General features: G+C 38.4%; 1 protein-coding gene across 1 annotated transcript in view; it reads left to right on the plus strand.

The window, feature by feature from the left end:
- The window catches only part of LOC137639994 (probable ATP-dependent RNA helicase DDX10), a 56,655-nt gene extending 38,160 nt beyond the window's left edge, over positions 1-18,495 (plus strand). Inside the window, exons 10-15 of the mRNA XM_068372335.1 lie at positions 1,582-1,758; positions 3,737-3,882; positions 10,928-11,160; positions 14,011-14,135; positions 16,898-17,215; positions 18,259-18,495. Coding sequence (XP_068228436.1) covers positions 1,582-1,758; positions 3,737-3,882; positions 10,928-11,160; positions 14,011-14,135; positions 16,898-17,215; positions 18,259-18,400 — 1,141 coding nt within the window. The 3' untranslated portion in view covers positions 18,401-18,495. The remainder of the gene's footprint in view (positions 1-1,581; positions 1,759-3,736; positions 3,883-10,927; positions 11,161-14,010; positions 14,136-16,897; positions 17,216-18,258) is intronic.
- Positions 18,496-25,419: the final 6,924 nt, after the last annotated feature.

Consider the following 25,419-nt stretch of genomic DNA (forward strand, 5'->3'; position numbering starts at 1 on the left):
TTTGAGACCTCAAAGGAACGTCGGTTGTCCACTCCAGGCTGGAATCTAGACGTGGTCCTAAGGTTCCTAATGTCATCAGGATTTGAACCGTTCCAATCAGCCTCTTTTAAGGACCTCACATTAGAAACTCTTTTCCTCGTGTGCTTAGCAACAGGTAAAAGAGTAAGTGAGATCCACGCCTTCAGCAGGAACATAGGTTTCACATCTGAAACGGCTACATGTTCCTTGCGGCTCGGTTTTTTTTTTTTGGCTAAAACGAGCTTCCTTCCCGTCCTTGCCCTAAGTCGTTCGAGATCCCAAGCCTGTCCAACATGGTGGGGAACGAACTAGAGAGAGTACTTTGCCCTGTTAGAGCTCTTAAGTACTATCTAAGAAGGTCAAAACCATTACGAGGACAATCAGAAGCCTTATGGTGTGCTATCAAGAAGCCTTCTCTACCAATGTCTAAGAACTCAGTTTCTTACTACATCAGGCTTCTGATTAGAGAAGCAAATTCTCATCTGAAGGAAGAAGACCTTGCTTTGCTGAAGGTAAGGACACATGAAGTGAGAGCTGTGGCTACTTCAGTGGCCTTCAAACAGAACCGTTCTCTGCAGAGTGTTATGGATGCAACTTATTGGAGAAGCAAGTCAGTGTTCGCATCATTCTATCTCAAAGATGTCCAGTCTCTTTACGAGTACTGCTACACCCTGGGTCCATTCGTAGCAACGAATGCAGTAGTAGGCGAGGGCTCAGCCACTACATTCCCATAATTCCATAACTTTTTAACCTTTCTCTTGAATACTTTTTATGGGTTGTTCGGTCGGCTAAGAAGCCTTCCACATCCTTGTTGATTTGGCGGGTGGTCAATTCTTTCTTGAGAAGCGCCGAGGTTAAAGGTTGTGATGAGGTCCTTTAGTATGGGTTGCAGCCCTGTATACTTTAGCACCTTTGGGTTGATTCAGCCTCCAAGAGGAACGCTGCGCTCAGTAAGGAAGACGAACTTAAAAAAGAGACAGAGTAACGGTTCAATTCGACTTCCTTACCAGGTACTTATTATTTCATTGTTATTTGAGATAACTGTTATATGAAATATGGGATACTTAGCTATCCTTTAATCTTGTACACTGGTTTTCACCCACCCCCCTGGGTGTGAATCAGCTACATGATTATCGGGTAAGTTTAATATTGAAAAATGTTATTTTCATTAGTAAAATAAATTTTTGAATATACTTACCCGATAATCATGATTTAATTGACCCTCCCTTCCTCCCCATAGAGAACCAGTGGGACCGAGGAATAATTGAGGAGGTGTCAACAAGAAGTACTTGAGTACCTGGCCACAGGTGGCGCTGGTAAGTACACCCCCTTCTAGTATTGTGATAGCTGGCGTATCCCTCCATAGAATTCTGTCGGGCAACAGAGTTGACAGCTACATGATTATCGGGTAAGTATATTCAAAAATTTATTTTACTAATGAAAATAACATTTTCATCATAAAATTAGATATAACATCAATAAAACTACTATACATGCCATATATAGTTTGTGTTCTTACTGAATCGTAAGTCTTAATAAATTTTTTTTTGTTTTCTTTTACAGTATTGATGAAAATAAACACCACAGCGTCAACATTAAGATACAGATTATTCTAGCGAAGTACAAGGAGCTAAAACAAGACGCAGATCGAGCATTCAAGGCGTATATAAAGCATATAGCGCAAATGAAAGACAAAAAAGTCTTCAATGTGCTCTCCCTTGATCGTGATGCATATGCTGGGTGAGTAGATATATTCTGGTTACATCTACAGATTTATTTTTCTTATGGAAGTAAGATTTAATTTTTTATATACTATTAATTAGAAGCAAGGGAGCATGCTAGAAATATGAACGAATGGCGAGCAATTGTGACCCAGTTCTGGTAGGCCCTGCTGCTTCCTCCGGTTGCCTTGGTGACTGCTGAGGTAGCAGCAGTATGGGATTCAGCATATGAAACTTCATTTGTGGTGGATAATGGGGGAGGGTGGGCTGTGACTTTAGTTGCCCTATGCGAAATGGTACCCGGAAAAATACAAATTACCTTTAAAGGTTGTGATATTTTTGTCTTCCGAGAAGAAGCTATTGCAAGATGGAAATAGAGGTAGACATTTAAGTATTTGGTAAAGGAAGTACCCCCATCAGTGGCCTAAAAATGCTTCCACTCCCAAGAATGCATATAGATTTTCCTTATTATATAGAAAGTAATGAAGTGAGATTTTGCCTCAATTAGAGGATGCTTTGAAGTTTAAATGGACAATCAAAAAGATGGGAGTTTTCTTTCTAGCATATCTAGAAAGGAGATGGTATACACATATAAGGTTTTTTTATTAATGACTGGAAAAACATATAATTTTACTGTTGTTGATCAAGTACAAATGGAAAGTGATAATACCAAAATAGATTCCAGAATTATGATATATTTAATGGAAACGTATTTGAATTAAATCATTGCCTTTGGTTTGCGAAAAATTACCTAGTGGCGTATTTCAAGTTGTTCATTAAATGGTAACATTACTTTGATCCTGCTGCTTCCTCCGGTGCCTTAGATGACCGCGGAGGTAGCAGCAGTAGGGGATTCAGCAGTATGAAGCTTCATCTGTGGTGGAAAATGTGGGAGGTTGGGCTGTGGCACCCTAGCAGTACCAGCTGAACTCGGCTGAGTCCCTGGTTAAGCTGGAGGAACGTAGAGAGTAGAGGTCCCCTTTTTTGTTTTGTTTCTTTGTTGACGTCGGCTACCCCCCAAAATTGGGGGAAGTGCCTTTGGTATATGGATGGATTACTTTGATCTCATATTTATATTAAAGTGACCATACGTAAAGTGAAGTTTTAGCGTAATACCAGGTCCAAATATCTTTTGTGTGGAAGAAATTTATTTTCCACAGAATGCATGAATGATACTTTCTGTGATTGAAAATTGTAATAATATATTCAGATAATGCAACATTTGAATTACACGTCTGTTCAAAACCTACCTAATGCTGAAGCTAGTAACATTTCCTTTAATGAAATTTATATTGCAAATGCCAACTAAAGTTTTATATTTGGATAAACTATATGGTATTTAGGGTATGTCTAGTCGATTGGTACTGTTCTGGAGCTTGATAGTTTCTTGTAGTGTCTGCAACCTCACTATCCTTTTGAGCTAGGGATGGCGTGTTTGGGGGAGCCTATAAGTCTACATGCTGTACCAACCGTGTGTCACACGATCGTACATAGTTCATTTTGTGCTTGTATCTTCGCTCTCCCCTCGCACTAAAAAGAACCTGAAAAAACATGTCTGTTTTTCTCAATGTGACGGGCCGAGAGAAGGTTGTGACTCAAAGACGGAATGAAAGCAACTGAGTGAGTTTATTATAGAACATTCTCCTTTATATACAAAAGCTCAAGGCAACAGGAAATTTCATGTTCAAAATCAACACCGTTACCATTGAGAAAAACAGACATGTTTTTTCAGGTTCTTTTTAGTGCGAGGGGAGAGCGAAGATACAAGCACAAAATGAACTATGTACGATAGTGTGACACACGGTTGGTACACAGCTGAGTCAGCAGTAGCCATTACCGGGCCCTCCCAGGTCCAAGCTTGATAGAAGGGGTTGGGAGCTGATCATATGTATATATCGTCAGTGTCTATGGTATTATCACTGTCCCTTGCCTCTGCCATTCATGAGTGACCTTTAAACCTTTAAAAGGTATTAACCATCAACATTTTTTCTTTTCAGTTCTTTAGGTTTAGTAGTAACACCCAGAGTAAGATTTTTGGAAAAATTACTGAAGCAGAAGTTTGAGGGTTCTGGCAAGAAGATTGATGTCGGGCCGAAAGATGGTTTTGGAAGGTCACGTCCTAGCACTATGGACTTTGGAGCAAGTATGTACTACAGTATTATGGTTGATTTTTTTGTATCATGAAGTTAAAGATGTGTATTTATTTAACCCTTTTACCCGCAGGCTCTTTGGAAATTCCCAACCCTTAACCCCCAAGGGGTTATTTTTTTCCCAGCACATTTTGCAGTATATTTTTTCTAAATTGCTCTAACAGCCTTGATTTTTGTCATAGAGAGGTCAGGTTGGTCTCATTCTCTTGGAAAATGCCTGAAGTTTTTCAAAAAATTATAAAAAATATGAAAAAAATTTTTTCATTGAATATTTTTTCAAGGACGTACCGGTACGTCCATGGGGGTAAAGGGATGGCTGTTGTAAAACGTACCAGTACGTCCTTTGGGGGTAAAAGGGTTAATGGCTATTGCATCACTACTTCAGTTTACTTCAGGTATGACTAGCCACAGTGTCAATAGTAAGGGCACCCAGTTTTCAGGATTGGACATATATTTTATTTCTTCCACTACACCTTTTCAAAGCCTTTACACTGACTGCTATGACTTCCAGCATGAGGAGGTTGAGTGACCATGATTGTATAGGTTTTCATAGTAAGATGATATTAACCCTTTTACCCCCAATGGACGTACTGGTACGTCTCACAAAACTCATCCATTTACCCCCATGGATGTACTGGTACGTCCTTGCAAAAAACTGCTACAGTGAACCCTCGCTACTTCGCGGTTCGACAATCGCGGATTCACCACTTCGCGGGGTTTTTCCATAACCCATATATATATACATATCGCGGATTTTCCGGAAAATTTGAAAATACCGCGAAATCTGAAGACCCCCAAATACGATATTTTGTTACCTGTAATTCCATTAATACTGTAATTAGTAATATCTGCTCTTACTGATTGTTCATTGCATTACATATGATATATAATTCAGCACAGAAAGAAATAAAACACGAAAAGAGAATGTGATCATACGATAATTCAGTACGTAGTAAAATTAAATCGAACATGAAACGCAAATCAGATGCAGTCATACCATATTAGAATGGTGTGTACTGTAATGGATGTGCTTCTTTTCCATGAATCTTTTGTATGTATACGTACGTAGTACAGTACTGCATCCAGTAATATTCTTTGTTGCAAAAATCACATTTCGAATAAGCGTACGAGAGAGAGAGAGAGAGAGAGAGAGAGAGAGAGAGAGAGAGAGAGAGAGAGAGAGAGAGAGAGAGAGAGGGGCGTAAAATAGCGTACGTAAATTTTTATTATTGTTATTATTATTATTGTTGTTGTTGTTAATAAAATTATTATTGTTATTATTATTATCATTATCATTATTATTATTACTGTACAGTATTATTATCATTATTTATTATTATTACGGTATTGTACTTAATCTACGTACGTTCAGTATGCGCGGGGCATCTTCTATGAGTAACCAACGCATCATAGTACTGTAAGACGGGTTGTGATTGGTTCAAGCGCTGATAGACGACGAATCAGAACTCAAGTTTTGTTATCTAGCCTGTGATTGGTGTTTTGCCCGCATCTTCTACCCGCAGCATCAAAGTTCTCGCGGGGCTGGATCGTTCACTTTCTCTTACCGCGTATCGCTGAGTAGACGTTCTTAAGTTTGTGAAGTTTAATCTGTGCTGTGTGCGACCTTTTTAAGTTGAACTTTTTGTTACAGTACTGTACGTAAATCCTACTGTAATGGCTCCCAAGCGTTCTGCTTCTCTTAAGGCTGGTAGTGAGCCTAAACGCCACCGAAGGATGATGACGATAGCTGAGAAGGTTACGCTTCTCGACATGTTAAAAGATGGTAGAAGTTACGCGGCCGCCGGCCGCCATTTTGGCATCAACGAATCCACCGTTCGCTATATCAAAAAGGACGAGGCGAACATTAGAAAGACGGCTGCAATCACCTTTAGCAGATCAGCGAAGCGAGTCGTTACAACGCGTAATAAAACGATCGTATGCATGGAAGGTGCTTTAGCTGTGTGGATTGCCGACTGCCGGAAGAAGAACATAGCGTTGGATACGAACACCATCCAAACAAAGGCTTTGAGTTTATATGAGAATTTTGCTGCAAAGGAACCTAAAGACGACGACGGCAACCATGCTGAAGATGATGATGATGCAGATGATCCTCAACCAGGGACATCCACTGATTCCCAGCCTCAGAAACGTTTTTCCGTAAGCAAAGGATGGTTCGCGAAGTTTCAGAAACGCTTCGCCCTGAAAAGCGTTTCCCTGCATGGGGAGTCTGCTTCCGCTGACACTGCCGCTGCTGAAACTTACGTGAACCAGACGTTCAAGAATATTTTCGCCGAAGGTGGATACAAGCCGGAACAAGTCTTTAATATGGATGAGACTGGCTTGTTTTGGAAGAGAATGCCGTCGTGAACTTTCCTGTTCAAAGAGGAAGCCAAAGCCTCTGGCTTTAAGGCATTCAAGGATCGCGTTACCCTCGTGATGTGTGGCAATGCTGCTGGATTTTTGTTAAAGCCGGGGCTTATTTATAAGTCGAAAAATCCTCGCGCTTTAAAAAATAAAAATAAGAATCTCCTTCCCGTGTACTGGATGCATAATCAAAAAGCATGGATTACGAAGATGCTGACCTCCAACTGGTTCCACCAGTGTTTTATCCCGCAAGTCAGCAAATATCTCGTAGAGAAGGGCTTGCCATTCAAGATCCTTCTCCTTATGGATAACGCTGGTGGACACGCAACTGACCTGTCGCATGAGGGCATTCAGGTTGAGTTCCTGCCACCCAACACCACGTCATTAATTCAACCGATGGACCAGGGGGTTATCAGGGCGTTCAAGGCCCTCTACACGAAGAATACCTTGGCGGACCTCGTTGCGTGTATGGATGCTGCCCAAGATGACGAGGATGAAGATTTCAACTTGAAGGCGTACTGGCGGCAGTACACCATAGCCACGTGCCAGCAGAATATTCAGAAGGCACTTCAAGAGATGAAACCTGCAACCGTGAATGCGAGCTGGAAGAAGTTGTGGCCCGATATTGTTTACGACGACAAGGGATTTACTCCATCGGAAATCCAACACTCTGCAATACGGAAATCTGTGCAGTTGGCTGCCATAATTGGAGGTGACGGGTTTGGCGACATGACGACTGAAGACGTCGACGAGTTGTTGGACTGCCATTCCCAGCCCCTAACTGACGCAGACCTCGAAGACCTGACGAAATCGGCAAGTGAGGAAGAGAGTGATACCCAGGAAGAGACCCAAGAAAATGTCGAAGAAACGGGCTTAACATTAGAACGGCTTGCCAAGTTCTGCAACCATATCAAGGAGGTGAAAGAAATGTTACAAGAGTGGGATGAGGATATGGTTCGCTCGATGCAATTCTCCAACAAGGTCGATGACATCATGACTCCCTACAGGATGCTCTTGGATCGAAAAAAGAAGCAGCGGCAACAACTTCCGATCACAATGTTCTTCCAGCCTCGCAAAAAAGAGCCAGTTCCTCCTGCTAGTACGCCTTCGGAAGAAATTGAAGAAGTTTCCCAGGAAGAAGTTGAAGAGGTGTCCCAGGAAAAGACACCTCCGTCTGAAGAGACGTAAAATACTATCATTGACTGCACAGTAGAACACATCATCAGCTTCATCATCATCATTTCTACTGTGCAGCAAATTCATCGCCATCACCATTCAAGTTTTTCTTCAACTTCTTTCGTGGTGAGTACAGTAACAATCTTTATTTTTTACTTTAATATTCTTACTGCCTGTTTTATAGTTTAGTAATGTACGTACTGTATGCATTAAGTTAAAAGGAAGGTTTTAAAAGTCTACATGTTGTAACCTATCATATTTTTTTTTTTTAAATTTACATTTACGTACGTAAAACAATCTCTCTCTCTCTCTCTCTCTCTCTCTCTCTCTCTCTCTCTCTCTCTCTCTCTCTCGTAAATTGTTTTCCTGCTTTGCTACGTACAATACTGTATAATTTATATTTGTAAGGTAACATATTTTGTAAATGCTTTTACTGTAAATACTGTATGTACTGTATCATTATTTATCACTATCATCATGCACGTTAAATGCCTTGTTTGTTCTGAGCGTGGTTGTTTACTGAGCGTACACGCCGTCGTTTCAGGCGGCGTCATAAAGAAAAAGATTTCATTTGGAAGTCCTAAGAAAAATACGTAAACTAAAACATTGGTAATAAAAAAATCAACATACAGTACTGTATAATCAATATAATTGATGCAAAAACTAACCTATACATATATGTGTACACTAAATGAGTTTGTTTCTTCATTATGATCAAAGATGAACGTAAACAAAACATTGGTTGCCATTTTTTATCGTGCTTTTTAGGTGTTTAGGAAACGCATGATATAAAATCGCCTTTAATATTTGTGCCTGTTTTAGTTTAGGGTGCTGTAGTACATGCATTAAGTGTTCTGTACATTAAAGGGGGGTTTGTTAACAGTACTACGTACAAGGGAAGGTTTTAAAAGTCCGAATATACATGTTAAATAAATAGGTAAATATGATGTCACTACTTCGCGGATTTTCACCTATCGCGCCCGCGTCTGGAACCTATCTACCGCGATAAACGAGGGTTCACTGTATTTACATTTTTTTTTTGCATATTTTTGATAACTTTATGAGAAACTTCATGCATTTTCCAAAAGAATGAGACCAACCTGACCTCTCTATGACGAAAATTAAGGCTGTTAGAGCAATTTAAAAATTTTATATTGTAAAATGTGCTTAAAAAAAAAAAAACGCCTGGTGGTTAAGGGTTGGAAAGTTTCAAATAGCCTGGGGGTAAAAGGGTTAAGTAAAACCTATTCGATGATTTTTTTTTCCCTCCCAATCAAAGGAATTACTTATCATTGCTTGATTTGTGTAGATGTGCAGATCTAATAGTTTATAATTATTTTGTATGAGCATTTGGTTATATGCTGTTTTTTTATTTCTTGCCCTCTGCTTATTTTTTTTCTGCTTGCTCAATGGGATTTAGTATCTTTATTACCCTTGACTCTGGTACTTTTGCTCCCACTGTGGTAAATCATGACTCTTCATCCAAGAATATGGAACTCTTATGTGCATACTAATGTACAGGGACTGGGAGGTCTCTCTTGATGCTGTTTTTGTAGTGTTGGGGTTTACAGATGTAAGAAAGCCAGGGCTGGGGAGTCGGAGTCGGAGTCGAGGCCAATTTATGGACTAGAGGAGTCGAGTTGGAGTCGGTAAAATTTCACCGACTCCGACTCCTCAAAAATGAAATTTTTACGCTGGAGAAATATTCTCTTTTGGTATCCTAAGTCACATTTTTTCAAAGTCACTCAAAAAACGTTTCATATCACCCGCCGTTTTCTTTAACACCCTCTCGAATAAAGACAGTCACTGGGAAACACTTAAAGCTCCTGCCATCTCTCATTCATAAGCCAAACCAAAACAATAATATTATACATGCGATCAGCTGTTCTCTCCACGCACGAGTCTCTGGACATTAAAGTTTATTTCATGATTAACTCTTCATTTAATCAACATTAGCCATATAAAAAGTAGGAGTTGTTAGTGATTCATAGTTTTATGCATCACGTATTTGAATAATCTTAGAATTAAGTCATTATTTATATGTAAACATCTCAAAATGACGGGTGTTTTGATTACAGTTTCGTGTAACCTAGGAAAAGCTGAATAGAAGAAATTACGTGAAATGTTTTCAATAAAACAATTACTTCTAGGCTAGTAGGCTAGTAATGATGAAATGCTATTTTAACTAATAGGCAACATAAAATAAGAAAATTATATTAGAATATTTAATTATTCTTATTTTATTTAAATTGGAGTCGGAGTCAGAGTCGGTTCTAAAAAATTATAGGAGTCGGAGTCGGATGTTCAGAGTCCCGACATGCTAGATCACAAACAAGGGTCTCCCTTTATGGTGTTAATGTGGAGGAATTGTAGGCTGTGGAATTTGACAAAAGCAAAAAGGACTGGTTGTAGGGAAATGTTCAAATTCTGCCATCAGAGAGGGGGACATCTTGCTTTTTATATCTAACTGCCAATCATTCAGTCCTCCAGAAAGTCCTCAAGGGAGAAGGTCATCAGTCCAAGGTCCTGTTTCAGTCTGCCCTCTACTCCTCAGATGCTCACTCGAGTGTTCACTCTCTATAGCTTGCCCTTCATCGCAGGGAATACGTTTTAACCCTTTTACCCCCGGGGTATTTGGAAATTTCCAACCCTTAACCCCCAAGGGTTATTTTTTATTTAAGCACATTTTGCAGTATATATTTTTCAAATTGCTCTAACAGCCTTAATTTTTGTCATAGAGAGGTCAGGTTGGTCTCATTCTCTTGGAAAATACCTGAATTTTCTCTAAAAATTATATAAAAAAAAAAAATGTAAATAGCATTTTTTTGCAAGGACGTACCGGTACGTCCATGTGGGTAAAGGGATGTGTTTTGTGAACATACCGTACCAGTACGTCCTTTGGGGGTAAAAGGGTTAAGATGTCACAATCATTGGTTGATCTTGGCTTCCGAAAAGTAGTTTCTTCAGGATCGAGATCCACTACTCGCCTTTTGTCACAATATGTAGGAAAATAGATGATCCTAAGGGTTAGGGAAGAATGCTGTGATTGGTTACTTAGATGAAGAAGCTTTTAACCCTTTTACCCCCAAAGGACGTACTGGTACGTTTCACAAAAGTCATTCCTTTACCCCCATGGACATACCGGTACGTCCTTGCAAAAAAATGCTATAAAAATTTTTTGTTTCATATTTTTGATAATTTTTTGAGAAAATTCAGGCATTTTCCAAGAGAATGAGACCAACCTGACCTCTCTATGACAAAAATGAAGGCTGTTAGAGCAATTTAAAAAAAATATACTGCAAAATGTGCTGGGAAAAAAATAACCCCCTGGGGGTTAAGGGTTGGAAATTTCCAAATAGCCTGGGGGTAAAAGGGTTAAATCATAGCCTGTATAGAATTTTATGAATGAATATAATTGATTTCATTTGATGATTTAAGGTTAGGAAACTTGATATCAAGATTATGCAATTTCCAACTTTATTTATTTTCTTTCAACAGTTGACAGTGAGGAGGAAGATGACGAGTTCCTTGTCAGTTCAAAGAATCAGAATGTTGGAGTACCGGAAATCTTAGATCCTGACCAACTGATTTCGATATCCAATAAAAAGAAGAAGAAAATAATAACCAAAGAAGATGTTGCTAAGAAACTCATGAGGAAAAATATCAAAGTTAATAAAATTAACAAATTTGACGATGAGGGAAATGCTATTGTTGATCCCACGAAAGTACAGGTAAGATGAATATATTTTCCATTTTTGTTTTATCTTAGAACTATAGAATATCGCGACGCGACCAGAGAACTTACTGAGGACCGAGACCCAAGCTACCAGGCTGCCTGACACGGGCCCAGCCTCAGGGCACGTATCCTACCACCTGAGGTTAGACCTCACAGAAAACGGAAGTAGGGTAAACTACACAAAATTCTGGTCGGATGACAGGAGATTCCAGGTACTCCTAAGAAAGTAGTTCTCGGTAAGTATGTTAGGAAAAATACAAATTACTTGAAATTTGTGATATTGATAAGTTCTTCTAACAAGGACCACTGAGGGTCCCATATTCATACTCGGGTAGAATGAAAAAATAGATAAGTTCTCCCTGTGGTATTCGCTAAGGGTCCCATATCGTCACCCTCATAAACTAACTGCCTAAGTCATTTTCTCCACTTGTTGGGAAATCAAAGAAAAAAACCTTCTCATTTCCTAATTCTTTATATCATTGTCTTGAGTTTCAATTCACAAATTCTTAACAGAAGAATTTGTGAATTAGAATTTGTTAACCCTTTTACCGCCAAAGGACGTACTGGTACGTTTCACAAAAGCCATCCCTTTACCCCCATGGACGTACTGGTACGTCCTTGCAAAAAAATGCTATAAAAAATATTTTTTTCTTATTTTTGATAATTTTTTGAGAAAATTTAGGCATTTTCCAAGAGAATGAGACCAACCTGACCTCTCTATGACAAAAATTAAGGCTTTTAGAGCAATTTAAAAAAAATATACTGTAAAATGTGCTGGGAAAAAAATAACCCCCTGGGGGTTAAGGGATGGAAATTTCCAAAAACCCCAGGGGTAAAAGGGTTAACAGAAGAATTTGTGAATTAGAATTTGTTAATTGAAGCTCAACACAATGATATAAAAAATTAGGAAATGAGAAGGTTTTTTTTTATTTCCCAACAAGTGGAGAAAATGACTTAGGCAGTTAGTTTATGAGGGTGACGATATGTATACAGAAGTTCTTCAACTTGCAAAGTTAACTGGTTCCAAGGACCTGTTAGTCAAATTGAATTCAAGTTGAATTTTGTTATATTTTGGCCTAGGGTCAACCTAACCTGAATCCCATGCCCATGATTTCCAGCGGGAAAAATCAGCTAATAGTCGGGTTTCATATGAAATAGATATCAGGTTATTACAAATGTTGTTTTACTTACTGTATTAAATGATATGATATTGTTTTAACCCTTTTACCCCCAAAGGACGTACTGGTACGTTACACAAAACTCATCCCTTTACCCCCATGGACGTACCGGTACGTCCTTGCAAAAAAATGCTATACAAATTTTTTTTTTTCATATTTTTGATAATTTTTGCGAAAATTCAGGTATTTTCCAAGTGAATGAGACCAACCTGACCTCTCTATAAAAAAAATTAAGGCTGTTAGAGCATTTTGAAAAATATATACTACAAAATTTGCTTGAATAAAAAATAACTCCTGGGGGTTAAGGGTTGGAAATTTCCAAATAGCCTGGGGGTAAAAGGGTTAATATTTTTGCTACTACTGATTAAGTCATAATTAAGTAATTGATTAATTTGTGAAAAAAAAGTACGGGAAAAATCTTTGAAAACGAAATTAGCAGATAGTCTTCATTCTTGTAAAATAGATGAAAAAAATAGAATGTTTAGAAGATCACAGATCTCAAGCAGCTACTGGAATAATTTTATGAGCATTTACAAGTCCTCTACTTTGTTGGATTCCTTTTCTCCTCTTTCAGTTCCTTGCAAAAAATTGTCTTGTTACTCTTGCAAGCTCATGATATAGTGATTAGCAATATTTTCCTTTTTTTTTATTCTCACCTATAAGGATAGCTGTTTTTTTTAGATATTTATATAAGTACTGGGTTTTCTATTTTGCTTGATGAGAGAAACTAGTGTTTGCATTGTTATTCAATATTAGGGTTGCAGGTATAGTATTCACTGCATACGTCATTATTTCATTGGTAAGGTTGGGGTATATTAGTTTGATTTCAGTACTCACTAATTTCTGAATGATAGAATACTTGATATTTTCAATTTTTCATAAAGTCAGCTTTATTTCAGTTTTCTGTTGACTTTAGATTCAGGCTATTATGTTTTAGGAGCACATTCTTGTATGTGATTCGATGTTTGTGTGAATTTAGAACACCAGAAAAGCTTTAGTTGTTTGCAATTTTTGTTAGTTTTTAGTGTCACTTGTACTACATGATGTAAGCTAAAACTATTTTCATTTTACTCCCAAAATATTCAGGTCTATCAACCTCTTAATGTCATAGAATTACAATACTTTTTATTTGCTGGAAAGTGTAGAAATAACTGAAGTACCCTGTAACTACTCTCTTCTTCTTCTTCTTCTTCTTCTTCTTCTTCTTCTTCTTCTTCTTCTTCTTCTTCTTCTTCTTCTTCTTCTTCTTCTTCTTCTTCTTCTTCTTCTTCTTCTTCTTCTTCTTCTTCTTCTTTTTTTTTATCATAATATATTGGAGTATATGTTGACATCTATTTTCATTGGATATTTTTCAGTTATTATATGAAATCTTCTTAATATCGTAATAATAAAAATAATAGTACTGTATACCTTTCTCAGGATTTTAAAACGTCATATTATATTAGTTGAGTTTTTATTGACACCCTAGCAGTACCAGCTGAACTCGGTTGAGTCCCTTGTTAGGCTGGGAGGAACGTAGAGAGTAGAGGTCCCCTTTTTGTTTTTGTTTCTTTGTTGATGTCAGCTACCCCCCAAAATTGGGGGAAGTGCCTTGGTATATGTATGTATGTATGTATATTCTATTTTCCATTGAAGAATTTTTATAATAGCCAGCTCTATTTTTCCAGATATCAGATACATCTGAGAATGCTCCCAGTAAAGGTATTGACATCAATGAGCTCAAAGCAATCATTCAAGAAGAAGATAAAATTGATAAGAAGATCCATGGTGCCAGAGTTAAAGAGAGAAAACAGTAAGTCATTCATTTATTTTTTTCCTTATTGTTGTTATATTCCTTATAAATGTTCCATAGAATTAGTCAAGATATCGCAACACCTTATCCGCGATTATTACGTTTATGCTTGTGGTGGCCGATGTAAAGTCCCTGACTGGTGAACGTCAGATTGGGGTTCGAGCCCCACTCAAACTCGTTAGTTTCTTTGGTCGCTTCGACCTCACCATCCTTGTAAGCAAAGGATGGGGTGTTTGGGGGAGCCTATAGGTCTATCTACTGAGTCATCAGCTTCCATTGCCTGGCCCTCCATGGTCCTAGCTTGGGTGAAGAGGTGGCTTGGGCCCTGATCATATGTGTATATGGTCAGTCCTTAGGACATTGTCCTGCTTGATAGGGCAATGTCACTGTCCCTTGCCTCTGCCATTCATGAGCAGCCTTTAAGGGCCCTCTCTCCCAGTAATAGTAGGTAATACAGAAAGACCTCTAGTTATAAACTTAGTAGGTCCTAAGAAGGGATTTTGACGAAGGAAAAATCTATTTCTGGGCTCAACCTGTGTCGCTCTGTGAAATGCTCCTTAAAGCACCATTTCAAAGGTATAAATACTGCTAAATATACCAGAGAAAAAAGTTGCATGGAATGCCAGGAATATATCCAGCTCGCTGACCCCTAAAGGTTGTTGGTATTAAAACTGGGGCGAGTGATACCACTACCAGAGGTCCCTTTCCAATTAGACTTCTCCCTCCTCAAAATCCCCCGTTACTACGAGGTGTCGTTCACTACAGCTACTGCCCCCCCCCCCCACCACCACCACCACTACCTATCCTTCTCCCATCATTCCTTGTTAGCACCCGTGAACGTTCGGACGTGTTTTCGTAGCTCTGTGTTATTTTGTGTTTGTGAAGATGTTAGGTGTTTTGGAGATCCATGCTCCCAAATTGAGTATTATATTTAGCTGTTTGTAAGTTGAATTTTGTTGAATTTTGTCCTAAGGTAGGTTTCATCTAACTCATGCTTACAATTTTCAGCTGCAAAAGTCACAAATAGTCTTGTTTCATATTGCAAATGTCATCTTGCTTACTGCATTAAATTCTATAATATTATTTGTTCCAACACGGAGTACTTACCTCAAACTACTTTCTTAGTATCTGGGATTCTCCTCCCAACCTACAGTACCAGAATTTTGTGTAGAATCCCAGATACTCCTAAGAAAGTAGTTCGAAGAAAGTACTGTTAGGAAAAATACAAATTTACTTAAAATTTATGATTTTATTACATGATTTCATTATGAACTTTTGATACAATATATGATATTTATGATTTCGGTTGGGTTTGTGTTTGTATCTCCGAGTGTTTGTAAATTGAGAACCTTCTTATAAACTCAAAATATGTTTTGCTCTTAAGTGTAGGCAAACCTTTCATCCTTTAAAATAGAGAAGTGTCTTCAGTGGAGCTGGAATGACCACAGAATTTTGTTAACAAGGAAGTTTATGACAGGCGGTGAGTGCTTGAGAGTAACCAAACCTCTTTCCACCTGCCAGAAGCTCTTCTGAAACATTTGTCTTTGGCCACAACGAGTAGAGATATACTATTGCAAACTATACAAAGGTTTTGATATTTTTCTTTTTCTTTGCTGAAAATGAATGTTGGATGTTGTGGTTTTTGATTATGGATGTGAAATAAGAGATTCATACTTGCTGGAGAAAGGGCAGACACTGCAACTGGTTTATGACAAAACTGGCTGTATATCCTCACGGTCTGTGTCTTGTAGAGTGCATGATTTTTCACAATCATCCCTGTGGGCCAAGTCAGGTTGTGGTCTCCTGAGCAGTGGCAGGTATATGATTTGAAGGGGAAGATGAGAGTTAAGCCCTCCCTGGGGTCTATTTTGGCAATAATCAAGAAGACATCAAGGAAGGCTATTACCTCTTTGTTTCCCTCATCAAGTGAGACTGTCATTACTGTGTTTGTTCATATGCCCCTGACTCTGGTCTCTGCTGACTATGTGGTAGGAGTGACATGACCTTAGATCTGCGTCTGTGGTTTTTTCGGGTTCTGGTAGCAGCATTTTGGGCTCCCCCAGTGATTGCTCTACTCCATCAGAGGATGGAAAATCTATTGTTGGAGCGCAGACGACCGACAATGAGTTTGACTTGAGGAAGCCTTGGGCCTCCTTAGGTTTGGAAGTAGGCCCTTCCTTACCTTGTTAAGGGAACTGGTAGTTGAGGCTACCTTGCCCATAACATATCCAGTGCCAGTGTTTCCTGAGGTGATGCTAGTGATAAAGGATGTAGTGGAAGAGACCCAAGTGTCAGTGATTTCAGTGTTCCTAATGATACTTTCTAGGGGACACTGATTATATATTTTTAAGTATTTAAAAATAATTTTGTACTGTGCTGTATAATTTATTATGATAAATAACTTATTTAATATTTTAATTTGATTGTTCAGATAATTTTGATGCTAATTATTGTACAATTTATGAAGTTGATGACAGCTTTCTTATACTTATAGAGGAAAAGTAAAGTATTATATTGTTACAATTTTGTTTAATTTTTTTTATTTTAGATAGAATATCTGGGATCATGGTTCTTTAAAATAATCTAATGCATTTATGATTTATTAAATTAATTAAAAATTAAGCATTTGGAGTAATATCATAGAGGTTAGACTACATGCATTTTAGCTCAATCTCTTTCAGTTATTCAATTATGTCCTATTATATACACTTCTGCAAATTTACTTCCATGTAATGTATCTCTTTTTTCGTGTTTATTTATAGAGAAAAGAAGAGGAAAGAAAAAGAACTTAGGAAAAAAGCTATGGGGGGAAATGAGGAGGAGGAGGAGAATGAAGGAGAAAGTGGGGATGAAGGTGAAGATAGCGGAGCCGACGATTTTACCAATGAGATCATTGATTCTTTACCTGATCCTGATAAAATGTATGGAAAGAAAAATGAGAGCGATAAATCAGGAGAGGAGGAAAGTTCTGATGATGATGACGATAATGACGACGATGATGATGATGATGATGCAGGCCCTAGCAGTTCTGAAGAGGAATCTGATAGTGAGAGACAAATAGAAGGGGAAACAAAGCTAAGGTAGGTTTTATATTTAATTTGTTGCCTAGATGATCATATATGGTGCCAATGTGCATATCGAGAAGGTACTGTAAGTTGTTGAGAGAAATGTTTTTTAATGCTAAAAATGATATTCAGGTTCATTTCTATTTTAGCTGTAATTCTTACTTGGGTCAATGTTCAGGCTACATATAGTTAATTGGTTTTATATTGATATAGAACATTTTTCAAAGAAATTCTTTTCATACAAAGTCATTACAGGACAATCTTTATAATTGGAGTTCCCGCTTCTCAAATTTGTTCATTTCTTACGATCCAGGATTCAGAAAACAAATGAAACTGGAAGTTACCTGAGGTTCTTTAGATCTCCTTGTGATTTCTCACCACTTCCCAATTATTATTATTATTATTATTATTATTATTATTATTATTATTATTATTTGCTAAGCTACAACCCTAGTTGGAAAAGCAGAATGCTATAAGCCCAGGGGCCCCAACAGGGAAAATAGCCCAGTGAGGAAAGGAAACAAGGAAAAATAAAATATTTTAAGAAGAGTAACATTAATAAAATAAAAATCTCCTTTATAAACTATAAACACTTTAACGAAACAAAAGGAAGAGAAATAAGATAGAATAATGTGTCCGAGTGTACCCTCAAGCAAGAGAACTCTAACCCAAGGCAGTGGAAGACCATGGTACAGAGGCTATGGCACTACCCAAGACTAGAGAACAATGGTCGTTCCCTTTAAAAATCTTGGAAGCTTCAGAGACAATTTTGTAACCTCAAAAAAGTTTTGCATGAAAAATTGTGTGGTTTCACCACAAAAGTGTAATTAGCCATGTCGATTCATTATACATCACATACATACATATACCAAGGCGATTCCTCCAATTTTGGGGGTAGCCGACATCAACAAAGAAACAAAAACAAAAAGGGGACCTCTATTCTCTACGTTCCTCCCAGCCTAACAAGGGACTCAACCGAGTTCAGCTGGTACTGCTAGGGTGTCACAGCCCACCCTCCCACATTATCCACCATTCATTGTATTTCATCTTTCTTTCAGCGGGAAAAGGAAAGCTCGAGCTAAGATGCGTGAGGCTAAACGTTCAAAAGCATCCGAAGCATCCGAAGGAAGTAGATTAAGCGACTTACCGATGGATGAGCAGGAGCAGCTGGCACTGTTCCTCTTGAAAGGGAGGAAATAATTGAGCCTTATTCGGTGTAAGTCAATTGTAATTATGTTTATAAATTTTTATAATGTATGTTGCCGTTTACAATAAATAATTGTATTTGAATGTTACAGAGTGTGTATTTTTTATAATTTTGTGTTTAGAAAACATTTATTGTTGAAATAGCCATTTGTATTGGCATAAAAGTTTACTAAACCCTTTTACCCCCAAAGGACGTACTGGTACGTTTCACAAAACTCACCCCTTTACCCCCATGGACGTACCGGTATGTCCTTGCAAAAAACTGCTATTTACATTTTTTTTTTTGCATATTTTTTATAATTTTTTGAGAAACTTCAGGCATTTTCCAAGAGAATGAGACCAACCTGACCTCTCTATGATGGAAATTAAGGCTGTTAGAGCAATTAAAAAAAAATATACTGCAAAATGTGCTTGAAAAAAAATAACCCCTGGAGGTTAAGGGTTGGAAAGTTCCAAATAGCCTAGGGGTAAAAGGGTTTATAGATTTGTTTTTAGTGTACCAGTTTATGTTTATCAGATCTTTGAGAAATAAAAGTCTTAGTACATAAATATCCCCACCGTACATTGTTAATTAGTTCTAAAAGAGTTGACGTAAGGTGACTCCCGATGTAGGTCTGAATCTTCTCTTACAAAGTGACTCGAGTGTTCTCTATAAAATACACGTACTGAACGTGATCAAGTACTTATAACCTGGTAGCATTATAAAAACCAGATAGCTATATTAATAAACTTCTATGTGAGGTCCAATACTGTACTGTATATTACAGTAATTAATCATTATTTTATGTCGTAGAAACCAATGTAAAGTTAGAAAAATGTAATGTAAAATCGAAACTGTCATGTGGCGAATCGATGTAGGCCTGGGTACAATTGTATGTGACAAGTTCTCGGTAATAAAAATGTAGTGATATTGAGAAATGTCACATCAAATTAATGTATGATGGCTAGTACAGTGGTAACGTGTTTGCCTCGCATTCGCGTGGCAAGAGATTGATCCCCGCCCAGGGCCGTGAGTTTAAGCTGTTTACTGGGGAGGCTACTGCTGTGGTAGGGCACCACAGTGGGGGGTTGGGCTTGCCAGGCTGACGTTCTGGTGAGCATCTATTCTGATGGAACTGGAACTGAAACCAGACACCTTTAACCTTTGATAATAACTGTAGTACTGTAATATGATTTTGTAATCAGCCTTTACAAAATATCTTTCTGTTTTTTGGGGTTCTCCGATGTATAATGATACCAAATAATCCCTTGTCGGTCAGTTTGGGTTTTCTCACCATCGTTATTTTTTTGTAGTTTACTTATGCTTCTCCACCACTGATATATGAGCTTTTCTCCTAGTTAATCTATTGGGATTACATTTTTTCATTTTTATGGCGTGACTGTTTCTGCTTATCGGCTGCCATGTCAAAGTAGCATACAGAACAAGTTATTCCAAACTTCTCCATCTTTTGCTACCATTTCATATTACAAATCTCCCGCAAAATGCCTTTTGTTCCTACGTGTATGCAAACATTCCGTTTTTTAAAATACTTGAAATCAGCGAGAACTGGAAAGGGCATTAATTCGTTAACAAAGTCTGATTGTATTTACGAATGTCTTGGGTTTTCAGTTAGTTTATTGTTTAACTTGGTTAACAACAGTTGGTGTGAGGGCTAGGTCTTGTCCGCCCGTCTATCACAGACTACAGTATCCACTTTTTTCACTGTTGAATCTTTTACATTGGTTGGTTATAAGTTTTTTTTTGTGAGTGCTATTGCTTGTGACAGTTCAACGGCACCTAAAGGTAAGCAGTGGTAGTGCTTGGTATGTTTTGTGAATGGCGGACCGTACGCAAATCCCCCCCACCTGAAAGTGTCATTAACTCTCTTTCTATTAACCCTTTTACCCTCAAAGGACGTACTGGTACGTTTCACAAAAGCCACCCCTTTACCCCCGTGGACGTACCGGTACGTCCTTGCAAAAAAATGCTATAAAAATTTTTTTTTTCATATTTTTGATAATTTTTTGTGAAAATTCAGGCATTTTCCAAGAGAATGAGACCAACCTGACCTCTCTATGACAAAAATTAAGGCTGTTAGAGCAATTTAAAAAAAAAATACTGCAAAATGTGCTGGGAAAAAAATAACCCCCTGGGGGTTAAGGGTTGGAAATTTCCAAATAGCCTGGGGGTAAAAGGGTTAAGCCCTGTCCACACGATCGAGCATGCCCGACGGGCAAACAGTGATACCAGGTCACAATAGTTAGTGAAAATGAGCGTTGATGACGTCAGAAGCGGGAAAACTAAAAGCAGGGATCTGGCAACACAATGATGCCAGATCCCTGTCTGTGGTTTTCCCGCTTCTGTCGTCATTAACCCCCATTCTTACGAACTATTGTGGTCTGGTATCACTGTTTGCCGGCCGGGCATGCTCGATCGTGTGGACAGGGCTTTAGGGTGACAATGAACTCGACTCGCTGCCGTAGCATCCTTTCCTCGGCAGGGAGCTACCTAGTTCTGACCTAGTTTAGACCTTGTCACTGTGTGGCTAGCTATCACTCATCCTGCCTGCAGTCTTCTAGTTGAATAAAGATGATTACAATATTGTTGTTGCTCAGTCCCAGATTAAAACTCAATTTGGTATCATTCTTTTGATGTCGTCGGGATATGTTAGCATTAATGTGTAGATTGTTCGAGGGATTCATTTCATAGCAATTATGATCTTCCTTCTCTTTGCCTCTCATACAGGGGACATTATTGTGATGTGCAAAATCGTTCTGAAGAATGTGAAAGCCTTTCTATTCCGCTCTTGGAAAGAATGTGAAAGCCTTTCTATTCCGCTCTTGGAAAGAATGTGAAAGCCTTTCTATTCCGCTCTTGGAAAGAATGTGAAAGCCTTTCTATTCCGCTCTTGGAAAGAATGTGAAAGCCTTTCTATTCCGCTCTTGGAAAAATATGTTACTGATCAGATTGGGAGTGCTAACCTAAAAGGAAACTAGGTTTGAGTTCATGGGAAAATCTAGAGTAGCTTAGGCTAGTAGAATCCAGTGGGGATGTAGTTGGGAATATCAAGCCAGTTAATGAGCCCTCGACCCGTAACGAGCATTCAAGGTTTGATCCATCCATCCATATACCAAAGGCACTTCCCCCAATTTTGGGGGGTAGCCGACATCAACAAGAAACAAAACAAAAAGGGGACCTCTACTCTCTACGTTCCTTCAGCCTAACCAGGGACTCAACCGAGTTCAGCTGGTACTGCTAGGGTGCCACAGCCCAACCTCCCACATTATCCACCACAGATGAAGCTTCATAATGCTGAATCCCCTACTGCTGCTACCTCCGCGGTCATCTAAGGCACCGGAGGAAGCAGCAGTGCCTACTGGAACTGTGTCACAATCGCTCGCCATTCATTCCTGTTTCTAGCACGCTCTCTTGCCTCTCTCACATCTATCCTCCTATCACCCAGAGCTTTCTTCACACCATCCATCCACTCAAAGATTTGATAGTAATGATTTTCATAAGTTCTTGAGATCTGTAGCTTCTATACAATCTTAAGGATCCTAGTGAATGTTTGGGCATTAACAGAGAAGCAAACTTAACCTGCCCTGTTTCGAACCCTACGATAACTCCTCGATTAACTCCTGAAATTTTCACCAGTGTTTCTAGTGCACCAGTCAGAAAGTGTTCAAATGGTGCACAACACATGAAAGAGTCGTCATCGTTTCTTATAGCCTCCAACTCTAATACCACTCATACATCTTCCACTATGCTATCCTCACACGTCCGCGAACCAATCAGCTCCTATGGACCTTTGGTTTGTGAGGAAGAAGTCTAAGCTGGTGATCTGGATCCTAATATCCCTCTGTGTACGGAAGTAGGTGCTACCAGGCAACAAATTATTTCTCTTAGTAATTGTGTGGCCAATCATATGGTTGCTATTACTGATGGGTTGTGTGAAGAGCTGAGAGAAGGTTGTGAACTCAAAGGCAGTGTGAAAACAACTGAGTTAATTTATTATAGAACATTCCTTTATATACAAAACCTCAAGGCAACAGGAAATTACATGTTTGAGAAACAGACAATGTTACATAGGAGAAGCACAGACATGTTTATTCTGGTTCTTTTTAGTGCGAGGGAAGAGCGAAGATACAAGCATATTATATACAAAATGAATTATGTACGATCGTGTGACACACGGTTGGTACAGTTGCATTATATATCGGACGACAGTGGGCGTCGTTCGCGTATAGGCTCTGTCACTAGCACACCTTGAGTTTTCTTGTTAAAGGTAAGTGAGTATGGAAGACAATAATCAAAGTTAAGGGATTGTGTTTCAGAACAGGAAGATGAAGATTGAGAGCATGCAGAGGAAGAGCCCTACTCTGATGATGTATCTTATGTTCAGTCATTATGAGAACAGATTGCTGAAAGGTGTTTAAATAAGTTACTTAAGGTAAGTTCTGGTTATTCTTCTAAGTTGTCAGAAACTGCAACAACATAGACTCCATAATTTTCTTAGATTGGTTTAGATAAAATGGATAATATATTATCTCAAGTAAAGATAAAAACTAAAATGCAAGTTCGTGCTTTTTATTGAAACCTTCAATCACAACAAGATACCCTGAGACTTATCATCATCATCATCATTTCAGCCTTCAAAAGTCCTTTGTTGGATGTAGGCCTTCCCCAGGTTCCTCCACAGACTTTTATCCCAAGCTATTCTGTGCCACTGTTGCTTATGTTGGTCTAAGTCATCTCGCCAGCGGGTTTTTTGTCTTCCTCGGTTTCTTGTGTATCCTCGGGGTGTCCAGAAGGTTGTTCGTGATGTCCATCTGTTGTCTGTCATCCTGGCAATGTGCCCCGCCCAGTTCCATTTGAGCTTGCTAATGGTTTCAAGGATATCCATTACTTTAGTTTTTTGACGTATCCATTTAGCTGTTTTTCTATCCTTCCATGTTAGATTTAGCATAATTCTCTCGTGTGCCCTCTACATTGTTCGTAATTTAAGGGAAAGCTTTTTTGTTGGATTCCAAGTTTCGGCCCCATAGGTGACAGTGGGGAGGATACAATGATCATAGACTTTCCTTTTTAAGATGATAGGAATCTTCTTATTTTTTAACACTGTACTGAGACTTATAAAACAAGTTAATTGTATAACCTAGTTGTCGATACAGATCTAATCACTTCTCTTGAACTTATAATTAATTTTGACGAGAGAACGTTTTTAGATTCAGGATCTACAAACTAGCCAATAGGCAAGTAGGGAGATTTGATTTTTTGCAATCCTATACATAAATTAACTTAAAAGATCCTTAAGCTTAATTAGAGAGTCAACAAGTTAAGAAAAATTGTTACAATATGGGTATAAGAGACTAAAAAGTTGACAGAAAATTTTTGATAGCGACACATTGAGAATTCAAGGAGTTGTCATAAATCGATGAATACTTTAAATATTCAATTGATAATAATTTTGGAGACAACCAGTCAATACCTTTAATGCACGCTCTCTTTTCTAGGGACCTTTATCTTAACTACTCATAAATCTAGCAAATGGGATTGGTGTATGGTAACCAGAAAACAAACATCCAGCGAATTTTGTTAGTTTTCACTATCATAAATTATCAGACGAGCAAATTAGAGTGAAAACATTGCTAAATAGATAATTATATTAAATAGTAATTTCACAGCAATATTACTGCTAACTAAATGATGGTTAGATTATACATACAGTACATACATATACCAAGGCACTTGCCCCAATTTTGGGGGGTAGCCGACATCAACAAATGAAACAAAAACAAAAATGGGACCTCTACTCTCTACGTTCCTCCCAGCCTGACAAGGAACTCAACCGAGTTCAGCTGGCACTGCTAGGGTGCTACAGCCCACCCTCCCCCGTTATCCACCACAGATGAAGCTTCATAATGCTGAATCCCCTACTACTGCTACCTCCGCGGTCATCTAAGGCACCGGAGGAAGCAGCAGGGCTTACCGGAACTGCGTCACAATCGCTCGCCATACATTCCTATTTCTAGCACGCTCTCTTTTGTAAACCAAATAAGCTCTACTAAAAAGGGCATATTTGAACTATATTGTGACACTATACTGTTTTTATAGAATAGTTTAATCAGGCAAAAATTTTATGCCTGAAATATATTCTATCACTTTTTATTTGTATAGATTAATTTATTTAGGATGAGTTATGTATTGTCAATCTCTCCAACCTAGAATTTCACTATTTTCTTTGTAAATGTTTTTAGCAATAACTTCACGTGATTCATATTGACGAAAAACAAAGGTAAAGCCACTGACTTTCCAACATTTTCATGCAGTCATGAGAAATGTACTTTGACTCCATTTCTTGGGAATCAAATCTTTTGACCCAATCCTTACGTCATTAGAGCGAATCGATACATTTTTGGTTCACGGCACTTGAAAAGCGTATTGAAATGGTAACAGTTCGAATCCATTCGTCATTCATTGATTTTTCTTATGAAAAGAACTTGACAATACTATTGACTTTCCAACATTTTCATGCAGTCATGAGAAATGTACTTCGACTCCATTTCTTGGGAATCAAATCTTTTGACCCAATCCTTACGTCATTAGAGCGAATCTATACATTTTTGGTTCACGACTCTTGAAAAACTTTTGGTTCACGGCACTTGAAAGGCGTGTTGAAATGGTAACAGTTCGAATCCATTCGTCATTTATTGATTTTTCTTATGAAAAGACCTTGTCAATACTATTGAGAGAGAGAGAGAGAGAGAGAGAGAGAGAGAGAGAGAGAGAGAGAGAGAGAGAGAGAGAGAGAGAGAGAAGGAGGGGGGAGGGTTATTAGGAGGAGGCTAGACCTTCTCCAGTACAAAAGAGGGCACTTGAAGTGAGAGATCTTTTGTGTGGCCTTGGGTTCTTCAGTTCACGATTCATTGCTTATAGAGTCTTTTCGACCAATAAGTCGTAGGCACTGGCAACTGCGTACTGTATTTCCACGAACATATTCATATTTAGCAACATATAATTGATTGTGCATTAC

This window comes from Palaemon carinicauda, chromosome 4 (genome assembly GCF_036898095.1).
Source record: "Palaemon carinicauda isolate YSFRI2023 chromosome 4, ASM3689809v2, whole genome shotgun sequence".
In the NCBI taxonomy this organism is placed as follows: domain Eukaryota; kingdom Metazoa; phylum Arthropoda; class Malacostraca; order Decapoda; family Palaemonidae; genus Palaemon; species Palaemon carinicauda.